The 16243-nt window shown below is 41.3% G+C and overlaps 1 protein-coding gene across 3 annotated transcripts in view; it reads left to right on the top strand.

The window, feature by feature from the left end:
* PDE10A (phosphodiesterase 10A) overlaps positions 1–16243 on the top strand; it is a 355946-nt gene that overhangs the window by 237242 nt on the left and 102461 nt on the right. For all 3 annotated transcript variants that reach the window (XM_059714794.1, XM_059714803.1, XM_006258777.3), the window contains exons 14-17: positions 3314–3456; positions 6379–6462; positions 10439–10589; positions 12708–12863. In XM_059714794.1, coding sequence (XP_059570777.1) covers positions 3314–3456; positions 6379–6462; positions 10439–10589; positions 12708–12863 — 534 coding nt within the window. The remainder of the gene's footprint in view (positions 1–3313; positions 3457–6378; positions 6463–10438; positions 10590–12707; positions 12864–16243) is intronic.

Genomic DNA, 16243 nt, shown 5'->3' with positions numbered 1-16243 from the left:
CAAGTCCTGCCTGACCAACCCGATTGCCTTTTATGACCGGGTGACTAAATCCTTGGATGATGGTGTCACCATGGACGTAGTCTTTCTAGACTTTAAGACGACCTTTGACACTGCCTCTCGCCCCATCCTCATCAATAAATTAAGCTACTGTGGCATTGATGCCTGCACAGTTGGATGGGTAAAAAATTGGCTGATGGGGTGCACCCAGAGAGTAGTGGTGGACAGGTTGTACTCAACCTGGCGAGATGTGAGCAGTGGGGTACCTCAGGGATGGGTCCTTGGGCCCGCACTGTTTAACATCTTCATCAGCGACTTGGACGAGGGGGTAGAAAGCACACTGTCCAAGTTTGCTGATGACACTAAGATGTGGGGCCAGGTGGACACGCTTGAAGGGAGAGAGAGGCTGCAACTAGATTTAGACAGACTACAAAAGTGGGCAGACGAGAATAGGATGGGGTTCAACATAGACAAATGCAGGGTGCTGCACCTTGGGAGAAGGAATCTACAGCATGCATACAGGCTAGGGAGTTCCCTTCTTGAAAGCACAGAGGTGGAAAGGGATCTTGGAGTCATTATTGACTCCAAGATGAACATGAACCACCAATGCCAGATCACAGCCAGCAAGGCCAGCCATACCTTGTCATGCATCCAAAGGTGCATCTCAAGCCGGTCCAGAGAGGTGATACTCCCCCTCTTTGCGACTTTGGTCAGGCCACAGTTGGAGTACTGCGTTCAGTACTGGGTGCCGCACTTCAAAAGAGATGTGGCCAGCCTGGAGAGGGTTCAGAGGAGGGCCACCCGCTTGGTGAGAGGGCAGCAGGACAGGCCCTATGGGGGAGACTGAAGGACCTGAACCTGTTCAGCCTCAGCAAGAGGAGGCTGAGGGGGGACCTGGTGGCTGCCTACAAACTCATCAGGGGAGATCATCAGCAAATAGGCAGAGCTCTTTTTTCTCCCCAGCACCACCTGGGGTGACAAGGAACAATGGTCATAAGCTGATGGAGAATAGGTTTAGGTTGGAGATCAGAAGGCAATATTTTACAGTTAGGCTGGCCAAAATCTGGAACCAACTTCCCAGGGAGGTGGTCCTGGCTCCTACCTTGGGCAAATTCAAGAGGAGGTTGGATGATCACCTGTCTGGGGTTTTGTGATCCCAGCATTCATTCCTGCCTGTGGCAGGGGGTCAGGCTAGATGATCTGTTCAGGTCCCTCCTGACCTTAGTTACTGTGAAACTAGTAATTCTATTTTATTGAATAACAAAGCAACAGTTATCATTTGATTCTTTCATAAATAGGGACCTACCAAATTCATGGTGGGAGTGGGATGCACAGCAGCTCCTTAAATTTTTCAGGTTCCCCTGTGCACCGCCTCTGCCCCCAATCCCAGCCCATGTTGATTGGTGCAGGGGCCCTGCTGCTCGTCGCTCACTCCTGATCAAAGGTGAGGCAAAATCTGCAGTTTTAAGTATGGTACTGTTTTTTGCCACTCACCACTGATTGGCTGAGGGGCCCTGGCAGCCATGCTGTTTGTTGTTGACCGGCCAGGAGGCAAAAACATCATTGTATTTTAAACTGGCTTTTGCCTTCCAGCTGATCAGGAGTGAGCACTGGGGTGCACAGCGGCTCCTTTCATTTTGCAGGTTCCCCCATGCACCCTCCCCTGCTCTACTGGTCACTCCTGATCAGCAGGAAGGCGAAAACCATGGTTTTAAATATGGTGCTGTTTTTGCCTCCCAGCCAGTCAGCAACAGAGCATGGCTGCGATCCTTGGCCAATCAGTGGCAAGCAGCAAAAATGGCACCATATTTAAAACTGTAGTTTTTGTCTCTCTGCTGATCAGGAGCCAGTGGTGAGAAGTGGGGCCCCTCTGCCAAACAATGGTGGAGGGATGCACAGGGGAATCTGCAAGTTTAAAGGAGCTACCACGCACCCTACTCACACTGTGAATTTGATAGGTTCCTATTCATAAATAACTGTGATGTAATAGGAGGATGGGGTTCATTTTTTTCTCCTTAAATAATTGTGCAGTTGATATATTGGTATATATTAAAAGAGTATACTGCAGTCAAAGTATGTGTAGCACCTGTATAGGCTGAAATGTGACACATTAGTCTAATTCATTATACAGTTTCAGATTACACATATTTTACGGTTAGCTGAGTTACTGAGAAACTGTATTCAAGCACATGGTTTGTAAAGTAAATTCAAAACAGTTTGTTTATACGTTAATTTCTGCGTGCTGGTCTTTCCTAACATAATACTACCCATACATGAAGATGAGGGCTGATGCCATTATTTGTGAGATTCAGTCTTTATTCTTTAAAAAAAGTCATTTTATTTAGAAAATATAAGGAATTTTACTTGCATTATCATTAAGAAATAATAAATGAAATGTTAATAAGAAAACTGTTGACCACATTCTGTTGATGAGAAAGACAATGCAGTGACTATTGGGTCTGGTTCAAGTCTCTTTATTCCATGCTGGCTGTGTACATCCATTTTAGAGCCTCTTTATGTAACTAGAGTAGTGTAAATGAGAGAATCGGGGCCAGTTGGTGATCTATTAGGCATGGACTTACCATGCTGGAAAATGAATTTCTTTAACCTGATTAGGGCAGGCTCCTCCAGTTTTTTTTCTTGAAATGAAAAGCTGTTTTGTCTTTACCGTTTTACAAGCCATGCTAAGCCTCTATAACTGTTTCACCATTTAATATATTATTGCATTTATTTTTCCCTGAGGCTGACTGATAATGTTTCTGCTCTTTGCAGTAACAATATGTTTGGTAACCCAAAAAGATGTCTCTGGTGTGAGTGTGAATTATGTTTCTTGGGAGATTTGGTAGGGATTTAAACACAAATAGAAAGCTAAGACCAAGTGTAGCTCCTAAAAACTAAATCATAGCTTGACTAGCACAGTAACAAAAAAGTTGCATTGAATTCCCTAACCACTACTGCCCTGGCTACTGACCTCACAGGGAAATGAAGGAGACTTTGAGCCATTACCTCCCCTGCTATGATGCAGGTTGGACGGATGAAGTAGAGATGCGAAATGGGGAGAGCCTTAACACTGCACCCCCAATATTCCAGGTATATTCAGCAGTGATTCATAATCTGGAGTGCCCAACTTTTGAGACATTTAAAGGGGGCTGAACAATAAAGAAGTGCTGAACTTTAAGGTATGCAAAGTTGTGCACCCTAAATCACTTTGAAAATGATGGCCTGCCTTTTTCAGAATAAATGTTTGATCTTTGGGGAAATAGACCAGTTTTCCTCACTAAAATCCAGTATTGATAAATAACAATTGTTCTTTCAGATGTATCACAGAATTCGCCATTCAGAATGTATTTATCGTGTAACAATGGAAAAGCTATCCTATCACAGTGTTTGTACTGCAGAAGAGTGGCAAAACCTCATGCACTGCACACTCCCTCCACACATCTGCAAGGAAATAGAATTGTGAGTCTTTTGTCATTTTAGGAGCAGCTACAACCTGTCTTCTGAAAAATAATTTTTTTCTATGTACCCAAGGGTTTATGGAAATCACTGTTGTCACAGAAATTCTCTCTCCACTGCCTAACATCTTGTTAGATCTTGTTATCACTGTACAACTAAGGGGACCCAGGTATACCTAGTCAGAATGACAGCTTTTTGCACAGTTGTAAATTACAACACCACACATTGCATGAGAGCAGCAAATCAGGCCCAAAGAATGTAGAGATAAAAGAGGATAGGGAGGCTGACCACTGAATTCGGACACCTAAACCCAAGAATGCATTTCCCAAAATGACAGTCTGATGTATTAGGTACCTAAAGTCTGCATAGGCCTAAGTTTTCACTAATAAAGTACACTACATACCTAAGGTTAAATTTTTGCAAATGCACAGAAGCTTCTCCATCTTGTCACTAATGAGGAAATCAGCATTTATGTCATGGCTAAGCTCAGTCAGGATTCACAAACAACATATTCCTCTGCTTGTGTCCCTGGAGAGGCCCAGACAAATAAGAGTGTTCTGTCAGGCCAATTGCAAATGTGTAGGCTCAGGCTCCCACAGAATACAGTGGCATCAGCTGCTTTCATTCAAAAAAAGCCAGAGCAGGAAATGTCCCATTTTTATACAATAGTTCAGTAGTTAGAGAACTTCCCCAGTGTGAGGCACAGCCTTAGGTTCAAATTCACATTTCCTACCTTCCAGGAGAATGTACTAACCACCACGGGATTGACAATGCTGGTGTGGGGGCACTCTTAACCATCTACTGTTGAAATTGTTCTTCTGAGTTAAAAAGAATTAAAAATGCATAGAGCCAAAGGATAAGAAAGAGTAAGCATGATGCTATAGCTTAATAATTAGGGCACTCATGGGCTGGGGGTCTGCTCTCTAGTCTTTGCTTCAAAACCTTTCTAAGTATTTTCCATGTTAGTCATTGCTTATAACGCATAAAATATCCTTTCTGCAAGAACCACAATCAAAATTTGTTCACCTGGAGGGGCAAATTTCAACAAGCACTGAAAATGCCCATGTCTGAGTTGAGCCTGTAATGGTTAGAGCTTTAGTCTGAGAGACGATAAAGAGAGGTTTGAACACGTGTAGGCACAGGAAAAAATTGAACTCGAGTCTTCTACATCCTAAGTGCTCTAGCCCAGCAGTCAGCAACCTTTTCTGACAGTGGGCCAGAAATGGCCTGGCTTGGCTCTTGAGATGGGCCAGTGCTAGACCCTGGCTAGCACTGGCATTACTTCCTCCCACTGCCTGGCTGTGGCACGGCGAGGGAAAACTTGCTGCAAAGTGGCATAGCATGGGCAAAGCCACAGCTCCATGGGCTGGATCCAATGGCTCTGCAGGCCAGATTCATCCTGTGGGCTGTAGGTTGCCAACCCCTGCTCTTGCCTGTTGCGTCCCCTCTCGTCAGTTTTCTAAAGAAAAGAACTAATTACTTAACTTCAGAGAAGGGGTCAAGGCTATGAATGCCAAGTGGATATAGGTCCTTCCCTACAGGCAAAAGTTAGGGGAGAAGGGCACGATTTAGACTCTAGATAAGAGTTTCCAGTAGCTACATTTGGGTAGCTTCACCCTGCTGACATTTTAAATCTCATTCTGAGACACCTAACACTTCCCATATTCTGTACAGGGAGTTTAAGAGCCTAAATCAAGGCTATGAATTCTGCTTTAGGAGCTAGATGCCTAATAAATAAGTCAGGTGTTGTAGAGCTGAGAGTTGCGACACCTGTCATTTGGGGATCTAGCCCAGGGTACTTAATGCTGCAAAGTGTTAAGCACCATGGTTTTGAGCCTACAAAATATGTAAACTTGTGCATGAGTTTAACTAGGACTACTCCTGCTTAAAGTTTAGCACATGCTTGTTGAAAGTCAAAGTGCTCAGCAGCATATAGGATTCCATCCCAGTGTAGGACTGTTCTGTGCAGTATAATTTCTGGTGCTTTGTTAAATGATATTATATAACCCACCTCCTCAACAAAATTGATTTTTACTTTTAAATATGACAGCCTTTCTTTCTGAGCTGCATAAAAACCTTTAGTTTGAAAAATCTGAATACATTAACCATTTTCCAAGCAATTCAGCTACCTTCACATCTAACGCACCTGCTGTGCTCTTCAATTTAACCCCACACAAGCTAACATTTAGTTCGGTTCAGTGCAAAGTAAACAGAACACCTACAGCACAAGAGGTGCAATGAAAGGGATTAAGTTACAAGGGACAGATAGCTCAGCCACACTGGCTGCTAACATGAGGAGTGAATGCTGATGTGAAGGAAAAGGTGTTGGATGGTGAAACACAAAAACACAGTATTAAATGTTTGCATTTGAAGTTTTGGCTTTCTTTCTGTTAACTAGTAAAAGCTCATTTGATTGAAAAAAAGCCCGAAGAAAACCTTACCCAACTTTTGAAACAAATAATTGAATTTTACCAGTGACAAGGCAGTGAACTTCTTACTTTTACCACCCTAACATTTTTCATAGCAAATGATTACTTTGGGTTTGAAGATTTTCTTAACTGGGTTATATATCCCCTCATTATCCTTGTTGAATAAAAAAGATTCTGGTTGACTGATTACATTTTTAAAAACAGTTTTAGTTTTCTTAATCATGCCAGGCTAGTCAGCTTCAGCTGCTATTAATCAGCATAGTTCCATTGGAGTCAGTAGAATTACATTAACTCGCACCAGCTGAAGGTCTGGCCCAGAAAAGTCAGTTTACGCATATGTTCAGAAACAGGTTAGTGCTGTCAAGTGAGTACATTATCTAGTAGCCTTAGCACATCAGGTGAGTACATTATCTACTAGCCTCAGCATGAATGTAGTAAGAATGTAGTAAGATTAACAGGATATTTCCTTTTGCTAAACTTGAACTTTCTTTGTTAGATACCACTTTGATATCAGCCCCTTTGAAGATGTCTGGCCAGCCATTTTTGTCTACATGGTCCACCAGTCCTGTGGGACAGCCTGGTATGGTTAAAAATATTTTACACTGCTTTTATTTTGGTTCCATAATTCACTTTTTCCATTAATATTGTGATCAATCTCCTCAGATACTTGCATTTTATGCATCTTACTACTAAGATCTACTGGGGTCTGCTCAAGGTTCTGCTAGGTTTCCAGTCCCAGGTATTTTTTGATGTTTCCCAGCTGGGTTAAGATGTAGGAATGCTCAGAATAAAGAACTCCAGGTGTCCAACAGCAGCCTTTGGAATAAACAGCAACATTGCTTTGTTTCTTAATGGAGGCACACTAATCTTGGAGGCTGTTCTTCAGCCAAGACGGTGACAGCACAATGAGCCAGATGCAACCCACAGACTATTAGTTTGGTCCCTCTGGTTTAACATATGGTTGAAATAGTGTTTAAAAATATGTTCTAGTGTAGAACATTGCCTAGCATTGAACTGGAAAATGGCAAAAGGCAAAGGAGACAAGATTCTTTACATAAATGTTACTTCCACCTTCATTGTGACAATAACTGATTGTCAAATAAATTGATTTGATTAATTTTTCTAAAGATAGGCTCAAGGGGGGCCTGGTGGCTGCCTATAAGAATATAAGGGGTATACATCAGGATCTGGGGGAATGTCTGTTCACCAGAGCGCCCCAAGGGATGACAAGGTCAAACAGTCACAAATTCCTCCAAGACCATTTCAGGCTGGGCATAAGGAAAAACTACTTTACAGCCCAAGCTTCCAAGACGTGGAACAGATTGCCCCCAGAAGTGGTGCAGGCACCTACTCTGGACTCCTTTAAGATACATTTGGACATTTACCTTGCTGGGATCCTGTGACCCCAGCTGACTTCTCGCCCTTGGGGCAGGGAGCTGGACTCGATCTCCTAAGTCCCTTCCAGCCCTAATGTCAATGAAATCTATATTATATAATATATTTTTAAAACATTATATAACTTCCTATTAGCACTGCCAAGTTGAGAATCTTTACTGGCCAAATCTACCCTAGTGCCAAAAGTCTGTAGCTTTTTTGGTCTCTGCAGAATTAGGCAGATGGGGGGAATGGAAGGAGGAACTATTGTCTCTCCAAGATTGTGGGGGAGTTGGAAAACAATTCAGTGGCTCCACTGCTCCAGCACGTTCCTTCATTAGATTCAGGATCACATCATTGGATTTCTGGCTCCTTTTCTGACCTTTCCATGAGCAAATCTCTTCTCCCTCTGCACTGCAAAATGGTTGAGCAATAGTCCATTCTGTTTACAAACTTCACCCCTCCTTTTCGTAGCAAAATCACATTGTTTCCATAGTCAAAAAATGTTTTAGGCTGCACAAGTTGGGGCTGAATTTACTCCTAAATTAATTTTCTTCTAAACTATGTTTTCTAGGAGTTTCAAACCTGACCTGAAGAACATTGCCCTTAGTTGAAATGTTGTTTTAGTGAGTCTCAGCCCTCAGATTACAAATATATGTTTGTTTTCTTTCATGTTCACTTAAAGAAATACACTCAGTATTGAAGGGGCTTCTGCCTAATTTCTTTCCATACACAAAATACTTTTTTTTTTTCTTTCTTCTTATGGTACTTTTAAAAAATGAAGAAAAAAAAAGCTTTCTATTTCCCATAAACAAAATCTATAGCTATTTTATTGGACTCTGAATTGACTGAAAGCCAGAATTGTACCCCTGCCTAAGAGGTAGAGTATAACTCAGTTGTCCAAGGAATAGTCTAGGGGGGGGAAAACGGACTCTCAGTTTCTTGCTTTCCCTCAGCAAGAATAATCTGTCACTGTCCTCACTAGGCATGATGGAGGGAATAGTTATATTCTGGATTCAGGTGTCCTTTCTGTGATGATTTTGCCTTTGATGGCAACTGTCCCTTACTAGCTTCTAAAAAGCAGAAAGCAGGTATTTGAGCAAGTTGGAAGTAATTATTGTAATATTTATGTTCTGAAGAATAGTGTACTTGAAACTGTATTTTGACAGGTGTTTTGAAATGTCTGACTTAAACCTCTGGATTTAAAAAAAAAAATTGAAAGTTTTAATGCAAAATGCATCTCCAGCCTTTCTCTAATGCAAAGCTAAAAAATCTGCACACAGTATACCATATTTTCTCACACACCATATGCTGCCAAGTAAAACGTACCTTGTTTTTGAGAAGTCAGAATGAAGAATTTTTTCCCCCAGAGTTGTGGCTTCATAGAGCAGAGAAAGAGACTAATCTTCAAATCACTCACCCTCTCTTTCTTGCTAGAAGCTCAAACTGTAGTTGCTGTTGAAGACTGGTTTCTGTGGGCAGATTGATGAATTTGAAAAGAGCTAAAACAGTCTGTAGGGCTGTGAAATGGGAGAAGAGAGACCAGGATTAGCTAGCAGACAGAAAAATTGCCAGAACAAAAACCAGCTTGATTAATGGAACAAGACAGTCATTAATACCTGTGGCGTGCAGAGCAATGAGCCCTTAAGTCAATCGATTCCCTCAGCTGCATGAATAGAAAAGTCAGGGTGCTCTAGGGCAGTTGGTTTAAAACTTTGGGTACAAAAGGATTTAAAGTGAGGTGCTTCTATTTTGGGCAGAAAATCAGCTTTCCTGCTTATACCATGTACCCAAGTTTGTAAGACTAATTTTGAGGGGAAAGGTACATGTGAGAAAATACAGTAATAATTGCCTTGCTCAACATGCAACCATGGGAATTTTTTTGTCTAAATGCTTTCATAAAGTAAAGAGGCAGACAAGGTTCCTTGGGTGAATTTGATATCTTTTAATGGAAGAGCACACACCAACTGCTGAAGCTTCCTTAGCCTGATGAAGGGTTTTTGAACCCGAAAGCTTGCTTAATAACTATTCTCCAACCATTTGGGTTGGTCTAATAAAAGATATCAAATTCACCCAAGAAACCTTGTCTGCCTATGTCCTTAGACCAACACAGCTACAACCCAAACCCCTTCGTAAAGTAAATGTGTTTACATATACATATGATTGGTAAGAGCCTATCAGCTTTGGTTTTTAGGCCATGTACGCTTTAAAAGTAATATTGTAATTATATAAAACAGCAATCGAGACGAAGGCAGTTCACTCAGGTAATGTTGGATAATTAATTTACACAAAGCAAAAGCAGCCTTACTGATTAAAATGTCCAGTTCATGCTTAAAATCTTCCTCCTTAGCACTGCTGTACTCACCACATGGTCAATAATCATATATATGACTTACATTACAATACTCAGGCATTTCAGCATGAGTGAAAGATAGTATAGGAAGCTTAATCTGTTTGGTGTTGTGGGGAAAGCACAGAATTTGGACTCGGGTGTCTTGGGCTCAATTCTAGATCTAAACATAAGCTTCCTTTGTCACCGTGGGTAACTGGTTCTTGGATAACTGCATGATGGAAAAAAATAACATTTTGTGAATATGTGTTAACTTGATGATTTCAGGAGCAAAAAAACTCTTAATCCATAAACAATGTTTCGTTTAACACCTCTACAATGAAAGATTTAATTTTTTATTCAAAATAACTTTGGTTTTGATATTTCCTTTAATTCTGTCTTAAAGTAATTAAAAATTAAGTGTGCCCTAAACCATGTGTTTTGTGTTGAATAAAGTGTTCTATTTGACCCAAGATAAATGTTATTTCTTGTCTTTTTGATTCACCAACAGATTCTTTTTTCAGTTTGACTCAGTACAGCTTTTATAATCCATCATTCAGTCAGCTTTAATGGATGCTCGCTTAAAGAAATGAGATTTGGGGATCTTTTTATATAAACTCTTGAGAATTCCTTGAATAGATTTACCGTACTAATAATTACAGACAAGAATAAGAACAGCAGGCATGCGTGCACTAGGCCTATTGGAAATTAAATGTTTCATATTTCTGATATGAGGAAGAGGACCCAGTTGAAGAGTAGTGTTGCTGTTTTTGGGGAGGTTGGGGGGGGGAGTTGGTGACTAAAAAATATTTTCATTGTTTCCTTTTCTCTTACCAATTTCTCTTCTCTTAAGCTTTGAGCTTGAAAAGCTGTGTCGTTTTACTATGTCTGTAAAGAAAAACTATCGCCGTGTGCCCTATCACAACTGGAAGCATGCGATTACAGTTGCACATTGTATGTATGCCATACTTCAGAACAACCAAGGGCTTTTCACAGACCTGGAGGTAAGTGTAGGGAACACATCATTAGACTTATAGTTACAAGATCCTTTAGTTGCCTATAACTTTTCCAAACATGAACCATGTAGATCATAGTTTTCCTAGTTGGTGCCTGCTACAGGCTGCTGGTTTAGGCCTTTTTGATATCCAGATGAAGAAAAAAATGGACTGAATTTGAAAGACAGAGAATTTCTTGATCTTTTCTTTACACAGATGTGGCCCCATTATGCTTTAGAGACGTGAAACTTGAAATTTGATGGAGTCAGGAATATACCTTTTTCTATCCCCTTTAAAATCTACCTAAAATTGGCAAAGTTACAAGCCTCTGAAAAGTCATAACTCATACATGTTCAGCAAAGTGGTTGCTAGAGCTTCTCATTTAAAATCTCCCTAAAGGTACTTGAGCCTTTCAGCTTCTCGTGTTGACTAACCTGTGCAGGCACCGGATCCACAGAGCAAGAAGATATGCTCCAGCCCAGGGTTTCAGAAGGACAGTTGGACTTCCCTGAAATGGCTCATGTGGGCTGGGGGTTTGGGACTAGGCACTAGAATTGAGGAGGTGACGGGAAACTGAAACTGTCAGGGCAAAGAGACAAGCACTGAGAACCAAAGGACAGGAAGAAGTACAGAGGATCTATCTGTAAGAGTAGTTTTTATTGGGCAAGGAGATTGAGACTGGGATAAGAAACCTGAGAAGTGGAGACTTGGTAACTCATTATGTGAAGAGAATGAGATTAAGCTAAAGAGGCAGAGAGAGAGAGGAGACCAAACAGGACAAACGTAGGTTGGGGAGATGTGACAAAAGGTGATCTTGGTGACCTTAGTGAAGCTGTGCCCACTAGAATATTCACTTTAGGATCTCATAATATATAACACTACGCCTGAGCCTCATCAGTCCTTTGTTCTCAGCAAATATCTTTGAAACTCGCTGGTAAAGTGTTTCATTCCCTTTTAACAGCTTCCTACTTTCAGTTATTCTCTTAGCTCAAGTAGCAGTGGTGAAAACTCCATTCCTGATCCATGAGTGATGCCACATTAATCTTTTTTTCAGTTTGATTTTTAAAAAAGTCAAGTGCCAGATTAATATTGTCCCTGTAACCCTAATTGGATGTCTTTGTGCCTTATGGTACAGTCTCTATTATAGAAAAAAAACCCAGAATCATATATGACACAAGCCTCATGTGGTGCTCAAGAATGACAGTGCTCACTTAATTAGCAGCTATTCAGTATTTTGCGTTTTCCCCATTGTTCAGTGTGAGGCCCCACAGTTTATTCACTGTGCACTATCCCTGTGATACTCATTGCTATAACATGTAAATAATTCACAAACATTAATGAGCGTATTTTCACAGCAGCTCTGTTGGCAGAGGGGTGGTGTTATGTCTGTTTTACAAATGAGGAACTGAGGAGTAGAGATTAGAGTGGCAAATACCTGCTAATTTGGGATGCCCAGCTTGAGACATCCAGGGTATTTAAGTATATAAACTGCTATTGAACACTGAAGTACAGCTTTTAGAATAACTGTTGCATGTGTGAGTGCTTACAGTTCTTTAAGTCAGAATCTAGGGTCTTGGATTTGGTATCTGTGAAACAAAGGAAGTACAATTAGTGTCCACCTTCGAGAAAGTTGGTGTAAATCACTTTCCAGGCATCACAGAGGAATTCTGCCAGGACCCAGAGGTTGAAACCAGTTCTCCAAGGCATGGTTCAGCCATCCTGATCATGAGATCATCCTCTCTCTCTGCATTCCATGTTAATAGCTGAACAAATGAGGCAGGAGTCCTACAGTAAACTAGTTTTCTTCATTAAATAAGAGCCTTAATTTATTCCCAAAGTAAGTTGCAACTAATAATGTATATTCATGTAATTAAAGAGTGCATTATAATTTGTACCCATAAGGAAATTGAATTGTTTGCCCAGATACTTTTAATTCTAGCATTTCCTAACTTTTGAGTTCTTGACTTTGCAACACTAATATCAATCTTTTATCAGAAACTTTTAGCCTATAATATATTGAACCATAACGAAAACATTTGAAGAGATTAGAGTGACACCTAGAGGTAGAAAATCATCACTTATTCTTGGGGTTTTTTTAATCTCTCTTTGCACTGACATTTCTTCTAGCGAAAAGGTCTTCTAGTTGCCTGCTTATGTCATGACCTGGATCACAGGGGTTACAGCAACAGCTACCTTCAGAAATTTGATCATCCCCTGGCAGCTCTTTATTCCACCTCAACTATGGAACAGCACCACTTCTCCCAGACAGTGTCCATCCTGCAGGTAGGATTACTAAAAGTATACCCTCAATGCACTGTGTTTCAATAATTGAAGTAGCTGCAGCATTTGTCAGTAGAGGTCTTTTTTTCCTGAAGCATGTTTAATTTTATTACTGGTTTTGGGGTGTTTGCCTAGAAAATAAAAGTTTGGGAGAGGGCTTTACCATGGTTTATTACAGCAAATCTGTGTTCCAGTATTGTCAGCTCCAGGTGTTCAGAAGTCATGAGTGAGACACTAAAAACAGTCTGATTGACACAAAACTTCTGGAATGTTTAAACTACCATAAATTTGAGGTTCTTTTAAATTCCAGGCTTGTATCTGACCCTGCCTAATACATGTGGATCATGTTTTGAGGCTTTTCTTCTAGAATCATGTCTAGAAATGTACTTTTTTTCAAAAATAAAAATTGAGATTCTTGCACAGGTATGTTTCCCTCAGAATAAGCTAAAAAAAGTCATTATGTATCGCAAGAATTGGAAAAGAAGTATAAAATTCAGAAATGTAATAATCTGCTGTAATAAATCCACTAAAGCATTGAATGCATGGCATGAGATGTGTATAAATACTTAAACTAGGACAAAATAATATTTTGGTATGCAAAGAAAAGAGTCTTATAGTTTTTCTATGCTTGCTGTTCTTCAGTTATTGTTAATGTTTTATTTATTTAATTTTGTGTGCCAATAGGCACATTACGTAAAGTAATGTCTCTATATGTCTAATTAATACAAACCATCAGAGAGTGTGCTAACCCTTTTCAGGAAACTTAATTATAGTGACAACCACAGGTATTTTGTCTTTAGTCAAAAATCACGTCAAATTAGTAGTAGAGAAAATGGTTGCCGGTCCATAATTTTTTTTATTTTTTTTTGTGCTCACTGCTTTTGTTTCCATGCACATTCCCTGTATACTTCCTTCTCATTCAGCTGTGTGTCTAATTCATTATTAACATGTCTTTCTTTCTGGTCTTTCAGGGGGAAGATACTTATTTTCTTAAATAGTTTATCAGGAGTTAGTAAATACACACATAATCTGTATCATGGTCAGAACTGTCTCTTGAGATTATTTTAGGAACAGGATATGTTTTACCAGAGAGGCTAGAACTCTGTATGTTCACTCATTTACATATAAATGAGTCCTTGAGTGTAGACATGGCATTTGATTTTTCATATTCATTGTTCAAAGGAGTTTGTACATGGTGAACAGGATCCTCAGACCTATCAAGGCATTTTTGTGCCACTCTGGAAGCGCAAAGCAAATTTAAACCAGACAGTAATGGCTGTTCTGATAGAATCCTGGGGAGTCAGTGGGCGCGTATACACATGCCCCCCATGGCACAGTTGTTATTTAGTACTTGATTTAGGATGGGGCGGGCCGGTGGCTGGACTCCATTTCCCAGCAGCCCCTGCCTGTGTGGCTGGGTCCAGTTTCCATGGAGACCCAGCAGCAGCCATGCTGTTATAGGGCAAGGCCAGGGTTTCCATGGAGACTGGCCCCAGCAGTGCTGAGAGGGCACACAGCAGAGCATGGAGCTACTCCGGAGCCGGGCTGGGATCTTGCAGCAGGGATGGCGTGGTCCAGAGCCAGGGCAGAGCTGCAATTTGCAGCCTGCATGCCCCGGGCAGGAATGTGCAGGCAGCAGATCGTTGCTCTGCCCTGGCTCCTTGCAGTGGTGACAACGTGTTCTGGAGCTGGGGCAGAGCCGCAATCCACTGCCTGCATGCCCTTGCCTGGGGCGTGCAGGCTGCAGATCATGGCTTTGCCCTGGCTCTAGACCATGCTGTTACCATGCAAGATCCCAGCCTAGTTCCAGAGCAGCTTCCTGCCCTGCTGTGTACCCTGCCAGCAGAGGTAGTGCTGGAGGTTGGGGGCGGGGTAGGGGAGGGGGCTACAGCCACCCCAAAAATCCCTGTAGCCCCCATAGCCACTCCTCCCAGCAGCACTGCTGCCACTGCCTTCCCTGCTCCTGCTTACAACACAGCCCTCCCATCAAATCCCACCTGCCAGGAAGAGGCTGGCATCTCTATTGCCTGCCAGTGCTCCTCGGGCTTGTCTCCACGGAAATCTTGGCCTTGAGCTATCACAATACAGCTGCTGCTGGGGTCTCCATGCTGCTGGGGTCTCCATGCTGGGAAATTGGGTCCACTGCTGGTTGGATCTGGCCTGCAGGCCAGACTTTGCCTTCCTCTGCTTTAGGAAGTACTACATGACAGCACATGGTTATTTTTAGCAGCTACGTTGCTGTAGCGACACACTATAATGAAGTAGCACGTCACTACAACAACATAGCGTCGGTGTCACAAGTTGTGCCTGCCAATGCTATATCACCATAGCAACGAGCTACTCTGCCATAACGTGTTGCTACAGCAATGTAGCGTCTTGTGTAGACACACTCAGCATAACTATTTCTAGGATGGTGGTTAGATGTAATAGTGGCATGTAGCCAGTAAAAAGGACATGTGGAGAATGCTTCTGCACAGGTTCAAGTACTTGCTTCCTTAATGGGGTCTGGATGTTATTTGCAGTCAGTCAGAAAGAACAACATTTAGTTTATTCTGTTTTACACTGGAGGCTGAATGGCTTCAGAATTAAGACCTTCCCCACAGTCCTAGATTACAAGCAAGAGAGTTATAAAGTCTGGCCCAGTAGGTATCATTTCTGGATATTTACACTTTAGAACTTCATAGCAGCTTGTTCCATCCATTTTAAATCAAGATACATACCATGTTTCATTTATTTAACTATAGAGAATTCCAGTTATTAGTTTTAGCTCATGATGGAAGAAATAAGCTCTCTTCAGTTAGACAAGCATTTTACATAGCATTCAGTAGCTTCCAACAGTGCATAACTTACAGGAGCTAGATCACCTCTGAATAGTGTACATAGAAGCTGTCACACAACCATCTGGTACTGTTGTTGCCCCTTGTATTGTACCTTGCAAGACACTAAAAGTGGCACCTCCATCCCTTGTGGGGCAGTGCTGCTACATAGATATAATAGGAAGGACCTGGATACATATTCTTGGCAATTGTATGGCAGGAGTAGGAAAAATGCAGACCATCCACACTAGGAGGTCTACTGGTTGTCATTCTGTGACAATGGGTTAAAATGTTGGTGTGAAACATGCAGTACCCTGACGCAGAATACTGGCAAAGGAGTATTGAGACACAAATAGATTGTTTTAATTCCAGTATTCATAATCAATGTATTTGTCCTGGCAGAAATGTTGTACATTAAATTTTACATTCCTGATAATAGAAAAAGACCTATTTATATCAGTGAGGATTTGTTTTTGAACAATTTATTCTTACATAATTGGTTGACAAAAGTTGGAAAGACTTGGTCAGCTTCTGCACAAGTGCCAATTAAATGTTAAAACAAACCCA

The sequence above is a fragment of the Alligator mississippiensis genome, chromosome 1, assembly GCF_030867095.1.
Source record: "Alligator mississippiensis isolate rAllMis1 chromosome 1, rAllMis1, whole genome shotgun sequence".
NCBI lineage: Eukaryota > Metazoa > Chordata > Crocodylia > Alligatoridae > Alligator > Alligator mississippiensis.
The sequence above is the reverse complement of the archived record's forward strand: the minus strand, read 5'-3'. Positions and strand labels throughout refer to the sequence as shown.